Source organism: Pelodiscus sinensis, chromosome 14, assembly GCF_052426305.1.
Source record: "Pelodiscus sinensis isolate ZL-2025 chromosome 14, ASM5242630v1, whole genome shotgun sequence".
NCBI classification, from domain to species: Eukaryota; Metazoa; Chordata; order Testudines; family Trionychidae; genus Pelodiscus; species Pelodiscus sinensis.
This window is the reverse complement of record NC_143065.1, coordinates 17,098,654-17,118,503: the sequence shown is the minus strand read 5'-3', so window position 1 is coordinate 17,118,503 and position 19,850 is coordinate 17,098,654. Positions and strand designations below refer to the sequence as shown.

At 41.8% G+C, this 19,850-nt stretch overlaps 1 protein-coding gene across 2 annotated transcripts in view; it reads right to left on the bottom strand.

Annotated features, from left to right (window-relative positions):
* The window catches only part of ALDH1A2 (aldehyde dehydrogenase 1 family member A2), a 102,916-nt gene that overhangs the window by 18,342 nt on the left and 64,724 nt on the right, over window positions 1-19,850 (bottom strand). For both annotated transcript variants that reach the window (XM_006112469.5, XM_006112467.4), the window contains exons 5-8: window positions 17,949-18,010; window positions 14,919-15,047; window positions 14,678-14,791; window positions 2,519-2,621 (exon numbers count right to left, since the gene is read on the bottom strand). In XM_006112469.5, the coding sequence (XP_006112531.1) occupies window positions 2,519-2,621; window positions 14,678-14,791; window positions 14,919-15,047; window positions 17,949-18,010 (408 nt within the window). The remainder of the gene's footprint in view (window positions 1-2,518; window positions 2,622-14,677; window positions 14,792-14,918; window positions 15,048-17,948; window positions 18,011-19,850) is intronic.

Here is a 19,850-nt window from a genome sequence, read left to right as displayed (position 1 = left end):
TAATTGCACAGAACAGGACACCCCTGCCCCACAGCCCTGTGCACTCTAGCTCCATCCCCTATCTCTCTGGGTATGTCTACACTACCACCCTAGTTCGAACTAGGGTGGTTAATGTAGGCAACCGGAGTTGCAAATGAAGCCCGGGATTTGAATTTCCCGGGCTTCATTTGCATATTGCCGGGCGCCGCCATTTTTAAATGTCCGCTAGTTCGGACTCAGTGCCCGTGGCTACACGCGGCACGAACTAGGTAGTTCGGATTAGGTTTCCTATTCCGAACTACCGGTACACCTCATTCCACAAGGAGTAACGGTAGTTCGGAATAGGAAGCCTAATCCGAACTACCTAGTTCGTGCCGCGTGTAGCCGCGGGCACGGAGTCCAAACTAGCGGACATTTAAAAATGGCGGCGCCCGGCAATATGCAAATGAAGCCCGGGAAATTCAAATCCCGGGCTTCATTTGCAACTCCGGTTGCCTACATTAACCACCCTAGTTCGAACTAGGGTGGTAGTGTAGACATACCCTCTGTTACTCCTCTCCCCCCATCCTCAGTTACTTTCACCTGGCTGGGGCAGGGGATCACAGTGTGGGAGGGGAGTGAAGGCTCCGGCTGGGGGTGCAAACTTTAAGGTGGGGCTGAGGAATTTGGGGTGTAGGAGGGGCTCTGGGCTGGGGCAGGAAGCTGGCCATGAGGGGAGTGAGGCTCTGGCTGGAGATGCAGGCTCTAGGAGGGGTTCAGGATGCCGGGGGGATCTGCACTGGAGCATGGGATTGGGTTGCAGGAGGGGAGTGAGGGTTCCAGCTGGGGGTGAGGGGTGGGGTGGGACTGGGTATGAGGAGTTTGGAGTGAAGGGGGGGGGCTTAGGCATGGAGCAGGGGTTTGGAGTAGGAGGTGTGAGGAGCCGGACTCCTGGCAACCCTAGTTTACACTGGTTGAGTTTAATCTGTGCAAGTCTGTGCTTAGAAAAGATTTGAGGCCTTGTCCATGTAGGAACTTTTTGTGTCTGTATAATCTAAGGTGTGAATTAAAGCAAAGTTATAGTTACAAATCCTCTGTGTATGGACTCCTTTAAGCCACTGGAGTTTAAGTCACCTGGGAAGCTATTTATCCTGATAAAAGCCACTCTTCTATCTGGATAAGTGTGTCCATGAAGGGTTTATACCAATATAACTTTAGCTGCATAATATTTTCCCGTGCCAACTAGCCATCTTTAGTTGCAAGGTCTTCTTAGACTTTATCCTAATCTTATAGCGCTTGAAAGCTGTGAAAGTGGATACAGGGTCATATTGTTCTGTTTATCTGCATGTGGTCTGGTTTCTTTTGCTTAGAAAAGAAACCCTATAAATTTCTAGCCCCTATGGTTGCAAAGAAACTTTTCAAAAGTGCAATGAGTGCAGAGTGCCTGAAAAGACCCTGAAACAACAGCTCAAAAGCAAGGTGTGAAATGCCCCATTCATCATAATGAGGTGTTAACATCAAAACCTCCTGTTGATAATTTAAATGTCAACACTTAACTATTTAATGGCTGATCATTTTCGCAGAAATTTCCAGCTAATGTGCTAATCCCACAATCCTAAAATGTTGCCCGCAACTTTTAAAGTGCCAAAACTCCAGCTACCCTTTAGAGGAGGCTCTGACAAAGACAGTTACATTTTGTCAACGCACAATTCTGCAGTCCATTGTAAATTAAGAAATATGGGAGTAATAAAAAAGACACCATCACATTGCCTATCAAAAGGAATACTGCATGGATTGTGTTATCGAGCCATTGAAGATTTAATTTAATAAATGTTCCCATCTTTTAATATGAAGCTACCAGGGAAGTCCTGGGGTGGTACAAAATGCAAACACCTCATGGCAGCATTTAGGTCAAACAGTGCACGTGAACCTTGAGTATGGGTCAGGGTTGGCTATGGCCATTATATCATTTTGCTCTTCTCCATGAAACACCAGGTTCAAAGATGGTCTTTTAAAGACCATTACACTTGAACCTTTTTAATCTGGCAACCCTGGGAAATAGAGTATGTCGGATTAACGATGTTTTCAGACCTTGGTGGGCTCTGGGGCGAGTCTAGGAGGGAGGGTGCATGAAGGAGATAGGGTGTGGTTTCAGGGTGTGAGGGGGTGGAGATGGGCGCTTTCCAGGTGCACATGTGGCTCTGGGGCTCTCCTTCCCCACCCTCCCCCTACTGCTCCCAGGCACTGACCATGCCACTATGGGAGCAGTGGGGGAAAAGCCTCTGGAGAAGTTCCCCCAGTTTTGGGGGGCAGCGGGGGAGAGGGAAGGGAAGTGACAGCATGCAGAGCCACTTCCTCCTCCCCCTGCCTGGATCCGAACCAGGGGTGTTCCCGGTCCAGAGACACCTGGATTACGGAGGTTCAGGTGTATTTGAAAGTTTGGTTTAGATACATTATGTCTGTTTTACTGGCTTCACAGTAAATGGAAATTAAGACTAAAGCAAAACAGGACATAGGACCAAGGAGAATTGGTAAGGAGAATGCCTGAGTGCTGCCTTACAATCAGCATCTGCAAAAATGATGTTGGGACTCTTCCCTCCCAGCTCCAGCGTTACTCTCTTCAAATTACTCCTTCCAGCTGCTTCTTGGATCAGCTTCCCAACCTAAAAGGAAATGGAGGAACTTTTTACACACAATGCAGTCATACAATTAATTGCAACAGCGAGCTCTGGATATCAGGGGGACGCAGCTATTAAACAATCCGGCAGGTTCTTCTCACCTGCAGTGTCATGTACAAAAGAGACAACTTCCCAGCCTTTCCCAGAACTATAGGGTTCCTGTCACAGGATAGCTAGTCCCTGGGAAAGCACTAATCCTGGACCAGAACAGTTTAATCCAGTCCAGCCAATGAAAGAGGGATGGGCTAGAAGTAGACCCATAAGGGGCTGCTAGTGGGCCGTTTGGGTGGTAGCATCCATGGGCAGGGCAAGGAAGTTCTGTGGCCTAACTTGGGGGTTGTGGTCCTAGAGCACGGGGCCAGGTGGCTTGGCACAGCTGTTTCAAGACTGGAGCAGAACTGACTGAAACTGGGAAGCCGTGCAGTACACCAGAGACCCCTGGGGCCCCTGAAGCCTAAGGCTAAGGAGTGAGTTAAAAGACTGTTTTTCTATTTGTCTGCTGGCTTCTCTTAAGAAAATAAACCTCCTTGCAAGAGACTGGGCATGGCAGTGTACATTTTGGAGTTGGCTCGGTGATCCTTTTCTTCTAGTCTTTTTATTGCCAAGACCAGTAGGAGAACTAAACTGAAATCTGTGTAACTGGAATGACTTCTTACACAAGCCGGTTGTTTTAATTATATATGGAACAAGTGCAAAGGGTTTTCCGTGCCATTAACAAGAGCTTTAGGTTAACCACTTTCTGTTGATACTGAAAAAAAGTCACTCGTACTAGCACAGAATGCATTAAGCTCTTCTTTAGTAATAAGCACCATCATGCTTCTTTTATATGATAGAGCAGTTAGTAATACGATCACTTTAATTGTAATTTATTACAATTCATTCCAGCCACTGACACTTTCCAGATTGTTAGCCAAATCAGTTCTAAGGAATGTGTGTGTGCGTGCATGGGTGTGCGTGTGCACCTTCCAAACCATTCAATTTTTAGTCCCCAATTAATTAAACTAATCTGAAGTGTGAAATCCTCAACCAGAGAATACCACATCATCACACAATCAGCTGCACAGGCTTACAGGATCTGACGACAAAGGGTTCTGGAGTCAGCTGATCCCTGTCTAGACTACCGTGCTGTGCAGACAATCAGCTGATTGGCACAGCGCGGCGGCCATTTTGATGTAAATGAAGCAGCGATTATTTAAATCGCCGCTTCATTTCCCTTTACCAAGTACACTCATCTACATGGCTCCATTGATGGAGCCATGTAGTCTAGACACACCCACACATACCAGGCCATATACTAAGCTGCAGTGCAGCTACAAGAGGTAGTAAGGATGGGAGTCAAAGGTGATTTTGAGATTCCTTTGCTCTTTCTCTATCCTAGAGGCCATGGGAGACAAATTCAGCCCTGGTGTAGTTGGGAGCACCCCAAAAAGATGAGACTGCAGATGAGATCAATAAAGTGGAACACCAGTCTGGAAGTGGCCACCCCCACTTTCTGCTAACGATACCTATGATATGCCCCCACCCCGTGCCAATGTAAGAAGGGATGTAAAGCATGGAGTTGGTAACACCAGCAATATGTTCCCTAGAATTCCTCTGAGGTGGGGAAATCCCTAATAACTAGTTTAACCATCTTTCTGCTCATTTTCCATTGTTCAAGATGACCTGTATTATTATACCCATTTTGTTGGTTTGGGAAACTGTCACAGGGATATTAAGGCCCTGATAAAGTAAAACGTACATACAGGATTCAGTGCTCAGCTGAAAAGGGATGGACTTGTGCGTGTTCTTAAGTGCTTTGCTGAATCAAGACCTAAGGCTCAGAGCCACAAAAGTGTTTAGGCAACTAACTTAGATGCCTCAAAGTTTATGAGAATCTGAGTCTAAATAACATGCCCAAGGTCAGACAGCAAGTCAGTTGCTGGCTCACACACGTGTACACCACTTGCATTTTGATTCCCAGTCCTTCTCTCTACCATTAGGAATCAATCTTTCTTTGTGCAAAAATCCTATCAGTAGGGACTAGCTGCTGAAATTTCTCAATGTAAAATGTCTATGCATAGGGCCAGGGGGTTGCGGCTGCCAGCTTTAAAGGGTTAATGGGAGAGACGCTGGCCTACAGAATTAAAGTCAGTCTGCTGGAGAAAGTTAAGTCAGCACTGGAGTAATCATAAAGCAAATGAAATAGAACCCTGGGCTCCCACCAGAAAAAACAAAGCAAAAAGCCCACAGGATAATTAGGGAATTGTCAACTGTTCCATGTAACTCAGTGATTAACTGTGTATCTGGTGATACCACTATGAAGTTTGACTGTGGATTTTTTAAAAATAAATTAACTTCAGCATCTTTTCTTTACCCCTGTACTGGTGAAATGGAGTGCTGACATTAGCGTAGCATTCCTTACAGATCCCTGTAATTGGAGCTGATTTTACCACTACATTTGACTGACAGCCAGGCCACACTGCGAAGTTTTCACACGTCACATAGAAATTCTAACATCTCCTAAAGAGTTATGACATTTACGTTTTTAAAAAATCGACGAGAGCCTTGACATTAGAGTCAGTGTTAGCCAATGGCACTCCGCACCATTATGGCTTCAGCCTCCTTCTTTCAAAGGCCAATAATGAACTCTTTCCACCCCCAAAATCACAATATAAACAAAAGCACATGCTAAGGATGGCAAAATTAATCTTTCCTGCCACCCCTGTTTCCATTTTAAGGTCACAATATTTGTTACCAAATTAAAAAATAAGAAACTTTTTTCCCTTTTAAGAGGGATTAAAAAACCGAGAAAAACAAGTGGTTGCCAGCAAAGCCAGATTTACACCTCACGTGCCCCTAGGCACAGAATTTTAAGTGCTCTTCCACCTCCATTGACCTTCATGTTTTCTGTAAAAAATTAAACTTTTAACCCACTTTCAGGCATCCTAAGAACACTGGCACCCTTAGCCATGTGCATGCTATACCTAATTGGATATCCAGCTCTGGCTGCCAAATGTCATGGAGAGGCTGGAGACCATTGTCCAAATTTGGAATTGTGTTGTCTTTAATATACAGAAATTGTCAACATTCCAAGTATTAAGCTTAACAGGGAGTCTCATTTCAGCCTTAACACTGGGAGTTGGGCATAAAGCAGCTTAGTATGGGGATTGGTGCTAGTAAGCACTGGCATTTTGTTCAGCCCATACTGTGCCCTGTGTACTTATGGCAAGAACAGAGTCTTAGGGAGGGTACTGGAACTGTAATTATTTATTGAGCAAAGAAGCCTTTTTCATTTCTCTCTTCATCCCCAGTGAGGATTACAAAAGGATAAGTGATAGCGTTCCAGTCCGTTTAAGTCTTTTCGTTCATGCTCCCTGTGGTGTCTCTTAGCTATCTCTGTGAACTTCCAGCAGGCAATGCAGCATAGCGAGGGAACTTTGGAAATGAAGACTCCCCCACAGATAATGGAGCTGTGCTGATTAATCAGTAGGAATGTTGGCACAGAAAATCTTGACTCCCTATCCTTGTTTTGAATAGGCTGCAAGATAGATATCAGGAGTATCCCTGGGTAAATTGTGAAGTACTGTAACCCTGTAAACTGCATAGAGGGTGTGGGTAGATGTAATTTGGCTCATCTCAAAGAAAACAATCTGTTATGTGGGCTGAGGGGGCTAGTGGGGACCCAGCTGTACAGGACACCTCTGTTCAAAGTAGCTGCTGGAATCAAAGTCCCTAAAGTGTTCAATTATTAAACTGAGTGCTGTTTTCTTTGTATTAATTCAATAATTGACAGGAGCACTCAATAGTTTGGGTTTGGGGGTTTTTTTTTTGGATGATTAATCTTTCTTATCAGAAGAGATTTATTTAGTCACATATTAAATAGGTGTGTGCCAACCAGTTTAGGTTGAGACCCAAAACTTTACCCAAATTTTTGGGTTAGGTTTGGGGTAAGCTTTTGCAAACATTATCTTCTATTTTCATGTGCCTCTGTGCTTTCTGATTCCAGAGAGAAATGCCAACATCATACACAAAAAGCTGTAATCTGTATTCTTACTAATGCATTGGAAATCTCAAAACCTCTTCCTTCCACCACAAACGCCAAATCTAAGTCCTACTCTTGTGGGGTTTTCACTCCAGTTCTGAACAGTGCATTTGAATGTTCAGGTGCTTCCCTGACCTGGATTTCCCAATGTAGTTGACCCTGGGAGGCTGTTTAGTGGTCTAAGAATCAAACAAGCAACTGCCTATAATCCTTGAATTCACACAGCAGCGTCAGCCCTTTAATCTTCTGAGGTAAAAGAATTCAGGGGAACATTTGGATAAAACCTATAAAGCTGAGATGTTGCTTGTTTTGTGTGAATTTTGATTCCAGATTGTCTCCAGATCACTCAGTGCAACCCTAAAAAAACGTAAAAAACAAAGAATGGCCCCGTAGTACCTTAGGGTATGTCTACACTACCCTCCTAGTTCGAACTAGCGGGGTAATGTAGGCATACCGCACTTGCAAATGAAGCCCGGGATTTGAATTTCCCGGGCTTCATTTGCATAAGCGGGGAGCCGCCATTTTTAAAACCCCGCTGGTTCGAACCCCGTGCAGCGCGGCTACACGGGGCTCAAACTAGGTAGTTCGGACTAGGCTACCCACGAGGTATACCGGTAGTTCGGAATAGGAAGCCTAGTCCGAACTACCTAGTTCGAGCCCCGTGTAGCCGCGCTGCACGGGGTTCGAACCAGCAGGGTTTTAAAAATGGCGGCTCCCCGCTTATGCAAATGAAGACCGGGAAATTCAAATCCCGGGCTTCATTTGCAAGTGCGGTATGCCTACATTACCCCGCTAGTTCGAACTAGGAGGGTAGTGTAGACATACCCTCAGAGACTAACAGAAATATAGATAATATCATGAGCTTTCGTGGGCACAACCCACTTCTTCAGATACTCCGCTTCTAAAGTGACTGTCCCCACACCAGCAAAGTCTACTGAATTTCACCATCCTGAAGTGGACAAGAGCAGCTTTTGCTGTATATCCTTATTCCACATCTGGAGGAAGGACATCTTTCCAACCTTCTACCAAATGCAAAAAAGAAAAGAAAAAGGAATGGTTTTGTTTTGGATATCCTAGTCATTCAGGAAGCACAATCTGCCCAGCAGAATGAGCAACAAAAATAATCAAGAGGGTTTTAAGCTAAATTATGAATAAGTTATAATATATCCTTCCCAAAGTCTCTTGTGTGGAGCATTTCAGTAGTATGATTAATTGACAGATTTTGGGAAATGGAACACTCATTATTTAAGAAACTTATTGTTAGTGGAAGAAAAAATAGGACGTAATCTTGCAAAGAAGATCCAAAAACAAGGAGCAATTTTATGATACAAGAGAGCTGACACAACTCATTACTCATGCAGTAGGTAGACATGCTGTCTGTATCATGCAACATGACATTCATCTCACTTAGGAAATGAAAGGAGAATCCTGCTGAGTAAATTAGAATCAATGGTAATACAGCTGTTAGCTACAAACATTTGTTTGGCATGAATCAATCTTGACTCTCCTGTAGCTTGCTTTGATGGTCTCTCTAGTATCTTGTTGACTAATGATGAGATCATGGTTTGTTAATCTAACTGCATAAAGAAAACATTCGGCCAAGCAAAATGCAGCCCACTTTTTGGGTTTTATTGAAGTTGTTTATGAACCTTGTGTTTACATAGGCATCCAAATCCATTTATTGAATATTTATTTGATTTATTATGCACATAGCTGCATGAACATAGAACTGAATCGTATCTTTAATCTGAGTTACTCGGTCTGCTTTTTAATGGTTCTAGCTTGAACAACGTGGAAACTAGCCACCTAAAATACATTTCTTGTTGGCCAGCGCTTCAAATGTTTGCATGCTATCTGTGATTCCTATCTTCTTGAGAGCATGCAAAGCTGGATGGAGTTGCAAATGAGTTCAGGTTTACAGGCAAGAGAAGTTATTGATACACATTAAATGTTTGCAGAGCAAACTGCGGAATAATATGTAACAACATGCAATTTTATATTAAAATCTTCCTCTTGTCAACACGTCTCATCTATATTGTATTATTTACATCCTTCTATAGACTATACAGTATACTTACCAACTACAGCTGATATGTTTAGCTTGATTCACTAGATATTATGATTAGTCCTATATGTCCTTACAAGAATTCATGCTTTCTATACATTTGGACATTAGATTAGTTGTGTTAGTATCTTATGATGATAACACTATTGCTAATTTAGTAAATGTAACAGGAAGGGCCTGATTCTCAGCCTGGCCTCAACTCCCTTTGAACACACAGTGCATTGTGGTTGCAAATATTAAATTAATGTTTCAGTGCATTCAATAATGCCTCCCTCTCATGATTGTGAAATACAGGCTGGGACGTTACAAGGTTGTGGTTAGAATAGGCACCATAGGCTTTGTTGAGTCTAACTGGGAGATAGAAGACCAATGAGAACTAGATGGACTTCACTGTGTCTGTTACTGTTGCCCAGTGCTTATGACTATATCATGAGTCTGTTGGTTTGGTGGTTTTCATTTAAAGGTCCAGGTACTTGAGTCATGGGTTTGGGTGAGAATCACAGCTTTCCTTTTTTTTTTAATGAAATAATGCCTTTAAGCCAATCATGATTTTTTTAAACCTTAAGGTTACAAGATAATGGAATAAACAACCACTACTCTCATTCATATTCTTTACAGCTAAGGGAGTCTCTTCCCAGCTCAGAGGGACTCTACAAACACTCCGGGGTGTCATTTCCATCCACCCGTTAGGAGTTAATTTACCGTGGGAGCAAAACCACAAAAGAAAATTTCCATTCTCAAAGAAGAAATCACGTCTGCCAATCATGTGCAAAGTTTGAACACTGTGTGCTTCAGATATTTATTGGCTTTTACAAACATTTAAAAATCAGATGGTGCTTTAAAACCAGACATTGCTATTTATAAAATGTTCAGCTTGTTGGCCTTGACCATGGTAAGTTAGCTGGCTGTCCAAGTAGTGCATGCAAAGCACCAGCATTTTTGGTGGTTGCTGCAGGATTAATGTACATGGCGGAGAATTTGGCTGGCAGCTACAATAGCAGCTTTTCTGAGCCTTTTCCCCCTCACTATTTAGACAAACTGTCTTTAAAGAATGAGAAGATCTTAGGAAGAGGAAGCTTTTTAAAAGATCGTTTGATTGATTGCATATAACTTTAACATAATCACTCCTTCTGGGCCTCCTGGGAGAACTGCATTTTTTAAAAGGGATGTGAATGAGGAGAAGGAGGTGAGATGGTGAGGAAAGCAAACAGAGGGTGGCATAGAAAAATGCATGCAGATGGTTATGGGAAACAAACACAGCAACGGGGTGAAATCCTGGCTCCACTGAAGTAAATGGGAAAACTCCCACTGGTTTCAACAGGGATTTCACCCTGGATTGGCACCAATGGTCAGGCAGAGAGGGTGAGGGAAAATATGACAGGAGACCAAACCCAGGAGGTAGGTGGCAAGAGCAGAGTCACGAAGGGCTGTGAAAGCAAAGTAGTGGGAGCCCATGAGGAAATACAAATAGATGGTGACATGGCTAGATCAATTGGTGAGGAAGGTCCCATTTGGCAGCTAAAGTTTGACTGACTGGGTGGGGGAGAAAAAGGGTGTTAGAGAGGTCAGCAAGGAGAAGAATGCAGTAATTGAGAAGGGACATGACCAGGGCCCAGTTCATTAAAAAGCACCAACCTTGTTAAAAATCCCTCCATCAAGCAAGCTGTTGCTGAGTATAAATCAGTGCAAGCAGAGATGGCAGTAGTGCTACTGAAACCTAAAGGGACCATGGCAAAAGGTTCCAAGTCTGGATCTCATGCTCAGTATGATTTTTTTTTCTTCAGTGCCTTGGTTCTCAAAGTGTGATTCATAAACCACCAAGAGTCTGGAGAAGGTTTCCTAATGAGGCATTGAAAACCATGCACTGGGGGATTAGGAAAGGAGGTGATCCATGGAGGGATGTTTCTCTTGCAAAGTGGTGCGTGGAATGAAAGAGGTGAAGGACCACTCTTCTGTGCATGAGATGAGCCATGAAAGAAAGGGGATGGGGGAAGGGAATCATGAGAGTAATCAGGGAAAACATTATTCATGGGATGAGAAGATGAAAGGGAAGCTTAGGCATAATTTGACTTTTTATGTGTAGGTTGGGGAGCTCCAGTCAGACGAATGGGGCCAGGAGTACAGGGGAGATGGTGGGAGCAAATTCCATCAGCCTGCCCCAGGCGTGAAGTTTGGGGGATAACAGCCCCCCAGCTCCTCAAACTATGACCAAGAAAGGAAAATAGATTTTCACACACTTGACATTTTAAAACAATCCTCAAAGTTTCCAAGATTCTGATACAGAAATAGAGAAGAGTGAGGGAGTATACACTGACCAGCAAAACATTTACAAACCTAACATGGAACCATCATGAGATGACTAGTTCTTATTTCGATTTATTTGAATATTAGGAGCCGGAATGTGCTCTAGCGAGTTCTGCAAGGATTCTTCTCTCCAATCTGAGTCCAAACTCCCTGTTAGCAACAAATGTCCCACTTTCCATATAAAGAACCTATATAAGGCATGCTTGCAAAACTGTCTGCCTTGTGGTTCTATGGTGTTGGTGGTGGGGCGCTGCACTCCTGGAAGAGACAAAGCCTTGGCAGAAGGTGTGGAACTGGGGCAGCCAGCCCTCAGCACTGTCCAGACCACTCCTTAGCGCTGCCTCGCATCCTAAGCCCTTTTGAATCTCCAGGCTCAGGGGAAATTGTCCCCTTTGCTCCCTCTTGTCAGCAGACCTCACCATTTCTTTTGACAAGCAACCAAGATGATATTTCAGATTGCCGCATCAATTAATGGTGCACTCAGTAGCATTGACTGCACCTCCATAATCTTCAGTGTGGAGCAAGTATTACCTAGTTACAGTGGAAGAGTCAATGGATCTCTGGCCTCTACAAGCCTCTCATCCCCTCCTTTTGAAGGTCTGCATCCCCACTGGCTTCACTTCAGACACACACCTTGCCCAGAGGCTTAGAGAGTCTGTCGACTCCCGTGAGAATGATACATATAATATATAATCACTGTGGTGCTGGGACCCACTGGGAAGTCAAACTACGCACCATGACTTGTATAGAGCAGAACTTGTTTAACATGGCATGCTATTGGCTTTACAGAGGGAGAAGACATAGCATGTGGTCATCTGCTTATTCCATGTTTCTGTTCTCCTATTCTGTTTACTCTAAGGTTGCCAGTTTTTGTTGGACATATTCCTGGAGGTTTCATCACAAGACATAATCTTTATAAAGATTAATCTTTAATTCCTGGAGACTCCCGGACAATCTTGCAGGGTCAGCAACCCTGCTTTATACCCCTTCATGCCATGCTGCAGACAGGAGAGTGTGGTGAACTGAGTAGATTGAAAAGTGAATTTGGCTCAACCAATAGATTCTTCCAAGGTCTTGGGAAGTTATATTCCTGTGGATTCCATTCCCATTATCGGGAGTTTCACTTGTTTACTGAGAGAATGGAAGCCTCTTATCATGCCAGTTAATTGGGATCATATTGGCACACTTAGTTTAGGAGAGGAAATGAGATATGCAGTTTATAGCCCTGATTGAAGAAAGTTTCCTTATTCAAGATATAACTTAAACACATGCTTAAAGCTAAGCATGTTTTGATGTATTGTCCTGAACAGGCCTGGATGTAAGGGATGTACTTGAGTGTTTTCTTGAAATGAGGCCTAACTAAGTTAGAGATTGAAATCAAAATATGAGAAAAAAAAGTTATCATCACTGAACAGACATGGACTTGAGCCCTCACGGGGGACTCTAGCATGGAGTCATGGTCATGTCTTTCTTACTCATTTCTTTTCTTTGTTGAATTTTTCCTATTTATGAAATTGTACCAAAACTGAGCTCTTTTCCACACCCCATTCCCTGTCAAGGAACTCTGCTGAAAAAGAGACAATAAACCCTGATTAATTCTGACTCTACAAACAGAAGACTTTTTTGCAGGCAGATGGGAAACTTAATTAGCTTGAAGAGAAAAAATATGAATTGTTTACTATACTACCAAGAGGTTCTCGGGTTAGAAACCTGAGATAAATTCATGCTGCAGGCACTTCAACTTTGCTTTTCTTCTAATAGGTTTTATCATTAACTTGTTACAGCTAAAATATTAACTGCCTGAGCTAGCACCTGGAAGAGCTGTGGGAGTGGACTATTCTGGTTCTGGGTGTATCTGATAGCTGTAGGAAATCACATCACTACAATTGACTGGCTGCAGATAAGATCAGGCACACAAAATAGTTCCATTTCTATTTCATTAAAAAAGTGAAAACTGTTTCTGAGAACTCTGATGCTCGGTATAACCATTGATATTACAGGACTATGTTTAAAAATGTTACAATGTTGACTTGCCATTACAAGAATTCAGTGTTACAGGAAATCAGAAACAATATGGAACAGTTTACACTAACTCTACATTAAAATGTTCCATCTGTTCTTGCTTTAGGTTCTTAGAGAATTGCTTTTTCATCTCAGTAATGCTTTTCACTTCCTATTAGTAAGGCTTTTAAAGGTAGGCACTGAGTTAGTATAAAACCCACAGCTTTTGAGTTTTAAACGGCTATTAAACCTAAAGCTGTCTTGAACTACAATAAAAATTTATTTTGGCTACAAAAGACTACTTTGAAACATAACCCATCTGTATTATTTCTCCTCCAAACATTGCAACATCCTGTATAATAGAATATTTATCTTACACACAGACCACATATCTTTATGAAAACAATTGTTTCAGCTTAATTTATGGGGAGGGGGCAGGCAGAGAGAGAGAGAGAGAAAGAGAGAGAGAGAGAGAGTGTTCATAGTAAGATTCCTAATATTCTATGATGCTAAGGTAAATTGGTTACAGAACAGGAGATGTAATAAAATTATTGCAATTCCTCAAAGTAATCTGAAATCTAATGTTTGTTGCAATTGACTGTCACTTTTTGCATATTATAACCTAATTTTCATAAAAATCCACACACCATTACATATGACAATTTGCTGCCAGGGAATTGTGTGTGAAAATGAGAGACACAATTGCATCCACATTTTACTGACAATTTAGGCCCATACACTGTGGTACCTAAACTTCATTATAGATTTAAGTGCACTAAATAGTACTGAAAGTAGTACATGGACCTGATCTTGCAGTCATTGCGCACATAAGATTCCCAGTCACTTCAGTGGGCATGATTATGCATCCATGGGGGCTGCAGGAACAAGTTACAATCCTACACCAAGAGTAAATCTATTTCGCTACTGAATGTAGCCTACACTTGATTCACACAAAATGTTCACTGGGAGTCACATACATATATCAAAGATCATACATATATTAGATCCCTTGAGTTGTAGGATGAGGATCCATCCGTACAATGCTCTGTTAAGTCTTAATGGAACTGCCTATATTTAGCACTCTCTAAATATTACCAGTCTTGACATTTCCATTGTGATTCCTCAGACATAAGGACTGTTTTGTGGTGGCATCAGCCTATACACTTGTATTATCTCCAATCTGCGAATGATAACAGTGATCTTTGCACATATCTGAGAGTTAGGCAAAGTCACTGTTCTGATTGGTTCAGCTCCTTTATGTAAATTAAAACCATTCACTTCAGAATTAACTTCTTCAATAGCTTCTAGGTCACACAGATTATAAATACCAAAGAGGGACATATGCATTCTATGGCTTATACTACACAATCTACCTACCCATCTGTCCTAATCCATATCTTCACAAGCCCATAAAAAATCCTAGCAATATTTTTGCTTTATGTGCCATGGTATCTGGTACACAGGTGTTAAGGGAGAAGTGACACTTCTGCTTTGGTAGCATGATAACATGGGACAACCAGACCAGTTTCATATGGGCATATCCTTCCTTTTACATGACCTGAAGGAACTTCAATCAGGAACTTGGCTGTAGCTCCCTAAATATTTTCTGGATTGGTATCTTTACAGTAACATATTTTAGAATAAACTTACCTCAGTAGATCCAGTAAAAGCAATTTTATCTATGCCAACATGAGAAGCTATTGCTGCGCCTGCAGTTGGCCCAAATCCTGGCAAAATATTGACTACTCCTGGTGGAAAGCCAGCCTAGCAAAACAGAATTCGAGGAAACATGGTTTGTGAAAATTGACCAAGAAAATTAAACTAGACATGCTGTGGCAGTTCCTTAGTTGTAAGGAGAGCCAGAGACACTATTCCTGTCAATTATTCTTACCTCCTTGATGAGAGCTCCCATATAAAGCGCGCTGAGTGGTGTTTGCTCTGCTGGTTTAATAACTACTGTATTGCCACAGCACAGAGCTGGGGCAATCTTCCATGCAAACATCAGCAGGGGGAAGTTCCACTGTAGGAAAAAATACAAGTTGATAGATGGAAAAATATTGTAGTGGTGCTTTGTTTTCAAGATGTCAAGCTGCTACCTCACTGATTTCTCAGGCTTATCCTCAACATAAATCTTTCCCAGCACAAAGCAAGGTTTTTTTTAATTACCCCCATTAAGAAAGAGGCAACAGTGACCTTTCAATTCTTTCTCCTCTACTCAAAGAATTATAATCTCCACTCCTATCTTCACAAAAAGAATTTTGTGTTATATGTTAATTTTTTTAAAAAAAATCAGAGCTTTTAATTTCATTGACTATTTTGCAATTGGTTTGGCATTTCTAATTTTTTTTCCTTCAGGACAAATACTTCCTGGCTCTGTGGTGTTCAGAAAGAACTATTCTGCATGAGTACCAGATATTTTTATATTTATATTTATATCTAGGTTTCTATTCCTTGGATGCTTCTAAAGGAATCCATAACATTTTGGGGCAAACCCATACATAATTCATGGATGGGATTATAAGAAACAAGTGCTCCAAACCCTTCCCAATATCTCAACTGGTTTTTCTGTCTATTTATTTACTTAGGAAGTTTTAATGTGTATACAGATCATTGCCATGGAAATATCAGAGACAAAAAGACAATCTGCTATCTGTGGCATTTTCATTACAAGTTCTTGTTGAACAATTGGTATGAAACACACAAGAAAAATAGAGCCAATAAATTGGTCCAGCCAAATTATCTGCTGGTGTAAATTTGTGCAACTCCGTTGACTTAAACTGAAGGATACTAATTTACTGAAGCAGAAAATTTGGCCCATTATATTTATTTACTACACAAACCGGTTAGGATTCCATCTGATAGCTGTCATCAAAGGTATCTGGCCTTCTGCATTTGGGCCTGACCCTGCAACCATTTATGCAGGCAAGTTACTTTACTCACATGAGCAGTCCCATTGAATTAATGTAAGTAAAGTTATTTACATCTGTGTTTGCAGTATTGGACCCATCGATTTAACTAAAAATCTCACTTGGAAGAAAATAGAAATATCTATCATGAAGAGTCAGCCACTAGCTAGAATGTGTTACTGCCTGACACATATCAGCTGCCACTCTCTTAGACCTCTCTCTAGCCCCTGGCAAGCTTGAAAAAATACACAAATGTCTTTCCTTCACTGAACACCCATTTTTCCCCCCCTCAGTTGTTTATAAACTTTGGAGACAGAGTGATGTTTTAATTCCATCGCCAGTATATAAACCTGGGAGTGGAGACACTGGGCCAATGGCATGCTGACAGCCTGCACTTTTAGCGCCTCTTTCAGTAAAACTCTGGAGAGTTTACGTAGCAGGGTGAAAATAGGCATCCCTGGTTAAGAACCTTGCAAGGTCTTCACTCATGCTTGCCCCGGAAGGTTTTGCTAGGTGAGACAGTAAATATCAAAATAAATATAGCTTCAACCTGTACCTCCATAGATAGCGTATGTAGTGGACCATGGGGGGACTCATAGTAACACCCAGGAGGTGCACTGCCCCCTGTGCCCCCACCAAAATTTTAATTTGTTATGTGGGGTGCTCTCTCGTGTCCTCTCCCTGCTCCTCTGGGTGGCTAGAGGCTTTGAGGGAGGGTCTCCTTGATATTTTTGTACAAGCCTAAATAAAGTAAATAAATCATGCATTCTCAAAGATCTTGGGTACCTCCAGCAAAGTGCTCAGTTCCCCCAGCTCTCAGTGACTTCAGCAGAACTTGCCAGCTGAGTGCTGACCAGCTCCCGGGAAGCAGCCAGTGTCTTAGATTGGGTGTTAAGGGTCTGATCCTGCAAACACCTTAACTTTACACAAGCCTATTGCTACTGACGTCACTCATTCCGCAGAGCTACTCGTGACTAAAAGTTAAGAATTTGTGTAGGTGTTTGCAGGACGGAGGTGTAGACTGTGAGCTCCTTTCAATGGTGTTCATGTAGAGAGCCAACCACAAGAGTCACCCCTTAGCAAAGAAATATAATAATAAATAGTAAAGAAAAAAGGCCTTTACATTGTTAAAAATTATCTTTTTTGGGTTGCTCCTTTTTACTGACATTTCTGCATATTGCCAATATACCCTGGCCACTCAGTGGCTTGCAGCAGACATGAATAAAACCAGCATCAACAAAAAATTCCAAGACCATCTTGATTAGTTCCCTAATGCTTTGTAAAGGAAAAGCTTCCACAGCATATTTTAATAGCTGTACATGAGCCTCCCATTGAAATTTCTCCCAGAAACCATTAACCAGTACTTGAAAAGAATGCTTAGTCAATGAAGTTCCCATGCAATGTGTCACTGGAGTTTACTGAGGGTGCTTAATGGGGCGGGGATGGGGAATATTAAGTTTAATGAAATAATAAGTATCCTTTTCTCTTGCAACAAATACAATAAACCCTTCGTGTTTTAATAATCTGGACAATGTTAACTGTAATGACGTATCTTCTGGAATTTCTTCTCCTCGAGCTTTATAAAAAGAAATACTAGGAAAGAACAGAATTAAAATACATAACCTTGTCCCAGGAACTTGAAGGAGTCTGCTAAATTGCAGTAAAAACTAACTAAATAAAAAATGACTGCCGCAGCAAAGCATCAATTTTCCACAAGTTGTGTGAACATCCATAACTGATGACAGCATATTAACACTGTGTTTTGCTTTGCTTGTTTTAATCATGAGAATTCTATGACTTGAGAACTTAACTCCTAATACCAGAGCTAAAACCCTATTAGCGTGTTCAAATAAGCATTTGCAGGGAGACTGTTAAAGATATGTCAACAATATGAGCTCAGCTTTTTTTTTTTTCGTAATGGAAAACACACACAGCTGAGGTCCATGTTTTATGTGTCTTTTAAAGAGAGCTGGTTCAAACGAAAATAAATACACGGCACTAGCAGAGATACTCACAGGGATGATCTGTCCACACACTCCGATGGGTTCATGTCTTGTAAACGTAAAATAATCTCCATCTGAAACAGATGAGAATGGTTACTATCAAGAGCAGTTTGACTTGGCAGAACAAACAAAAAACGAGGGGGAGGGAGGATTTTAAGGATCAGCTTTTGTTGGCAGTAAAAGAAATAAAGTAGTCACTGAAATGTCTTTCGTGAGCCAGCGTGGGAAATCTGGAGCTACCCAATTGCTTCTTCAGAACAAGATGTTCAGGCACCACACGTGAGGGTAATATGCTTGGTTCCTTTGGAAAGAGGACTAACTATGTGCAAATGGCATGTCTACACTGCAGCTTGACACCTATGTCTGCCACAGGTCAGAGGACTCAGGCTCTTGGGGCTTGGGCTAAGGGGCTGTTCACTAGTCTGAGTTCTGGGATCCTTCCATCTTGCAAAGTTCTATAGTCTGGCTACAGCTCAAACCTGAACATCTATCCTGCAAATAAACAGCCCCTTTGCCTAAGCCTGAGTCAGCTGATGGGGCATCTGTGAGCTTTTAATTGCAGTGCAGACATGGCCACACAGGTTTTGGCAGTGGCCTCAAAGAAAGCCACTTACTTGCCTACTCTGCTGCTAAGCTGGAAGAAAAGAAGAAAAAAAAAATCCTCTGAATCACTGAGGAAGAGCTTTGTGTGGCTTGAGAGCTTGTCTCTCTCTCACCCAACAGAAGAGACATTACCTCATCCACCTTCTCTCACTGAGTCACTGACAATTATTTTTTAAAGCCTTGAAACCAAGATGGCCAAAAAAACCCACACACGCCCAAAAACAAAAAACAAAACAAAACATATGTGGTAGGTACCAGGCTTTAAAATCAGGCCTATGCCCAGCCTGAAGGTTCATTTAAGAGGGGCAGACTCCTTAGCTAAATCACTTAGCTAAAGGGGGTGAACAAAAACTTGAAAGCCCCATGATTTGGGGGGTTTGATCTTTCCTTTATAAGTACCTTTCCCATTGCCCCAGTTAGAGCTGTAGGTCTCTGAGTGGATCTAGGAACACACATGCATTTACAAATATAGGCACCAGAATCACCTCAGATAAATATGGGTAAAACTGGTGAGAAGTGCAATCTCAGGGGAAAGGGTGAAAAATTAGAGCACTTAGTGGTTTTGGGAACCTGCAGCAGACTTTTGTCCCATACATCTGGTAACAATAAATGGGTTAATCCAGAAAGTTTTCTGGTTTTAAATACAGGCTTTAGCTTGGCTTTGATTGGAAACAAACTTTTTAAGGTTTACTTGGTTTTTTAAGTCTATTTCATGTTGTATAGGGGAAACATACACTTAAAACACTACTGTACATTAATCAGCTGGGATTTGGCTTCAAAGTTTTCGAGAGACCAGAAACAGAATATTAGCTATAAAACAGTTATCAGTAGGCTATATGCAGCAAAGGGAGAAAAAAGAGGAAAGGTCAGAGAGAGAAAGAAAGAGAATAAGGACTTATCTATACTATGGGGAAAATCGATGCTGCTGCAGTCGATCTTCTGGGATTTAAATTAGTGGGTCTAGTGAAGACCCACTAATTTGAACTGAGAGGGTGCTCTCATTGGTACCGGTAGTCCTGTGCCTCATGGCAGCGTGTGCTCCTATTGACCTCCCACTGTGTGGACAGTGCCAAAATGCAATTTAAGGTACTTCAACTCCAGCTACATAATTTCCCCTTTAGTGAAGACCCAGGCTAATAGACTAAGAGAGAGAAACAGAGGGGAAGAAGAAAGATGATTGATGAGTCAATTTGGTCTGCTTAGCCTAGACAGAAGGAAAAAAGAAACTATAATGAGCAGATTATGTATTTAACAATTATGGGAATACTCTATTGAGAGCATATTTTTTTTTACATGAAGAATCATAGAAGT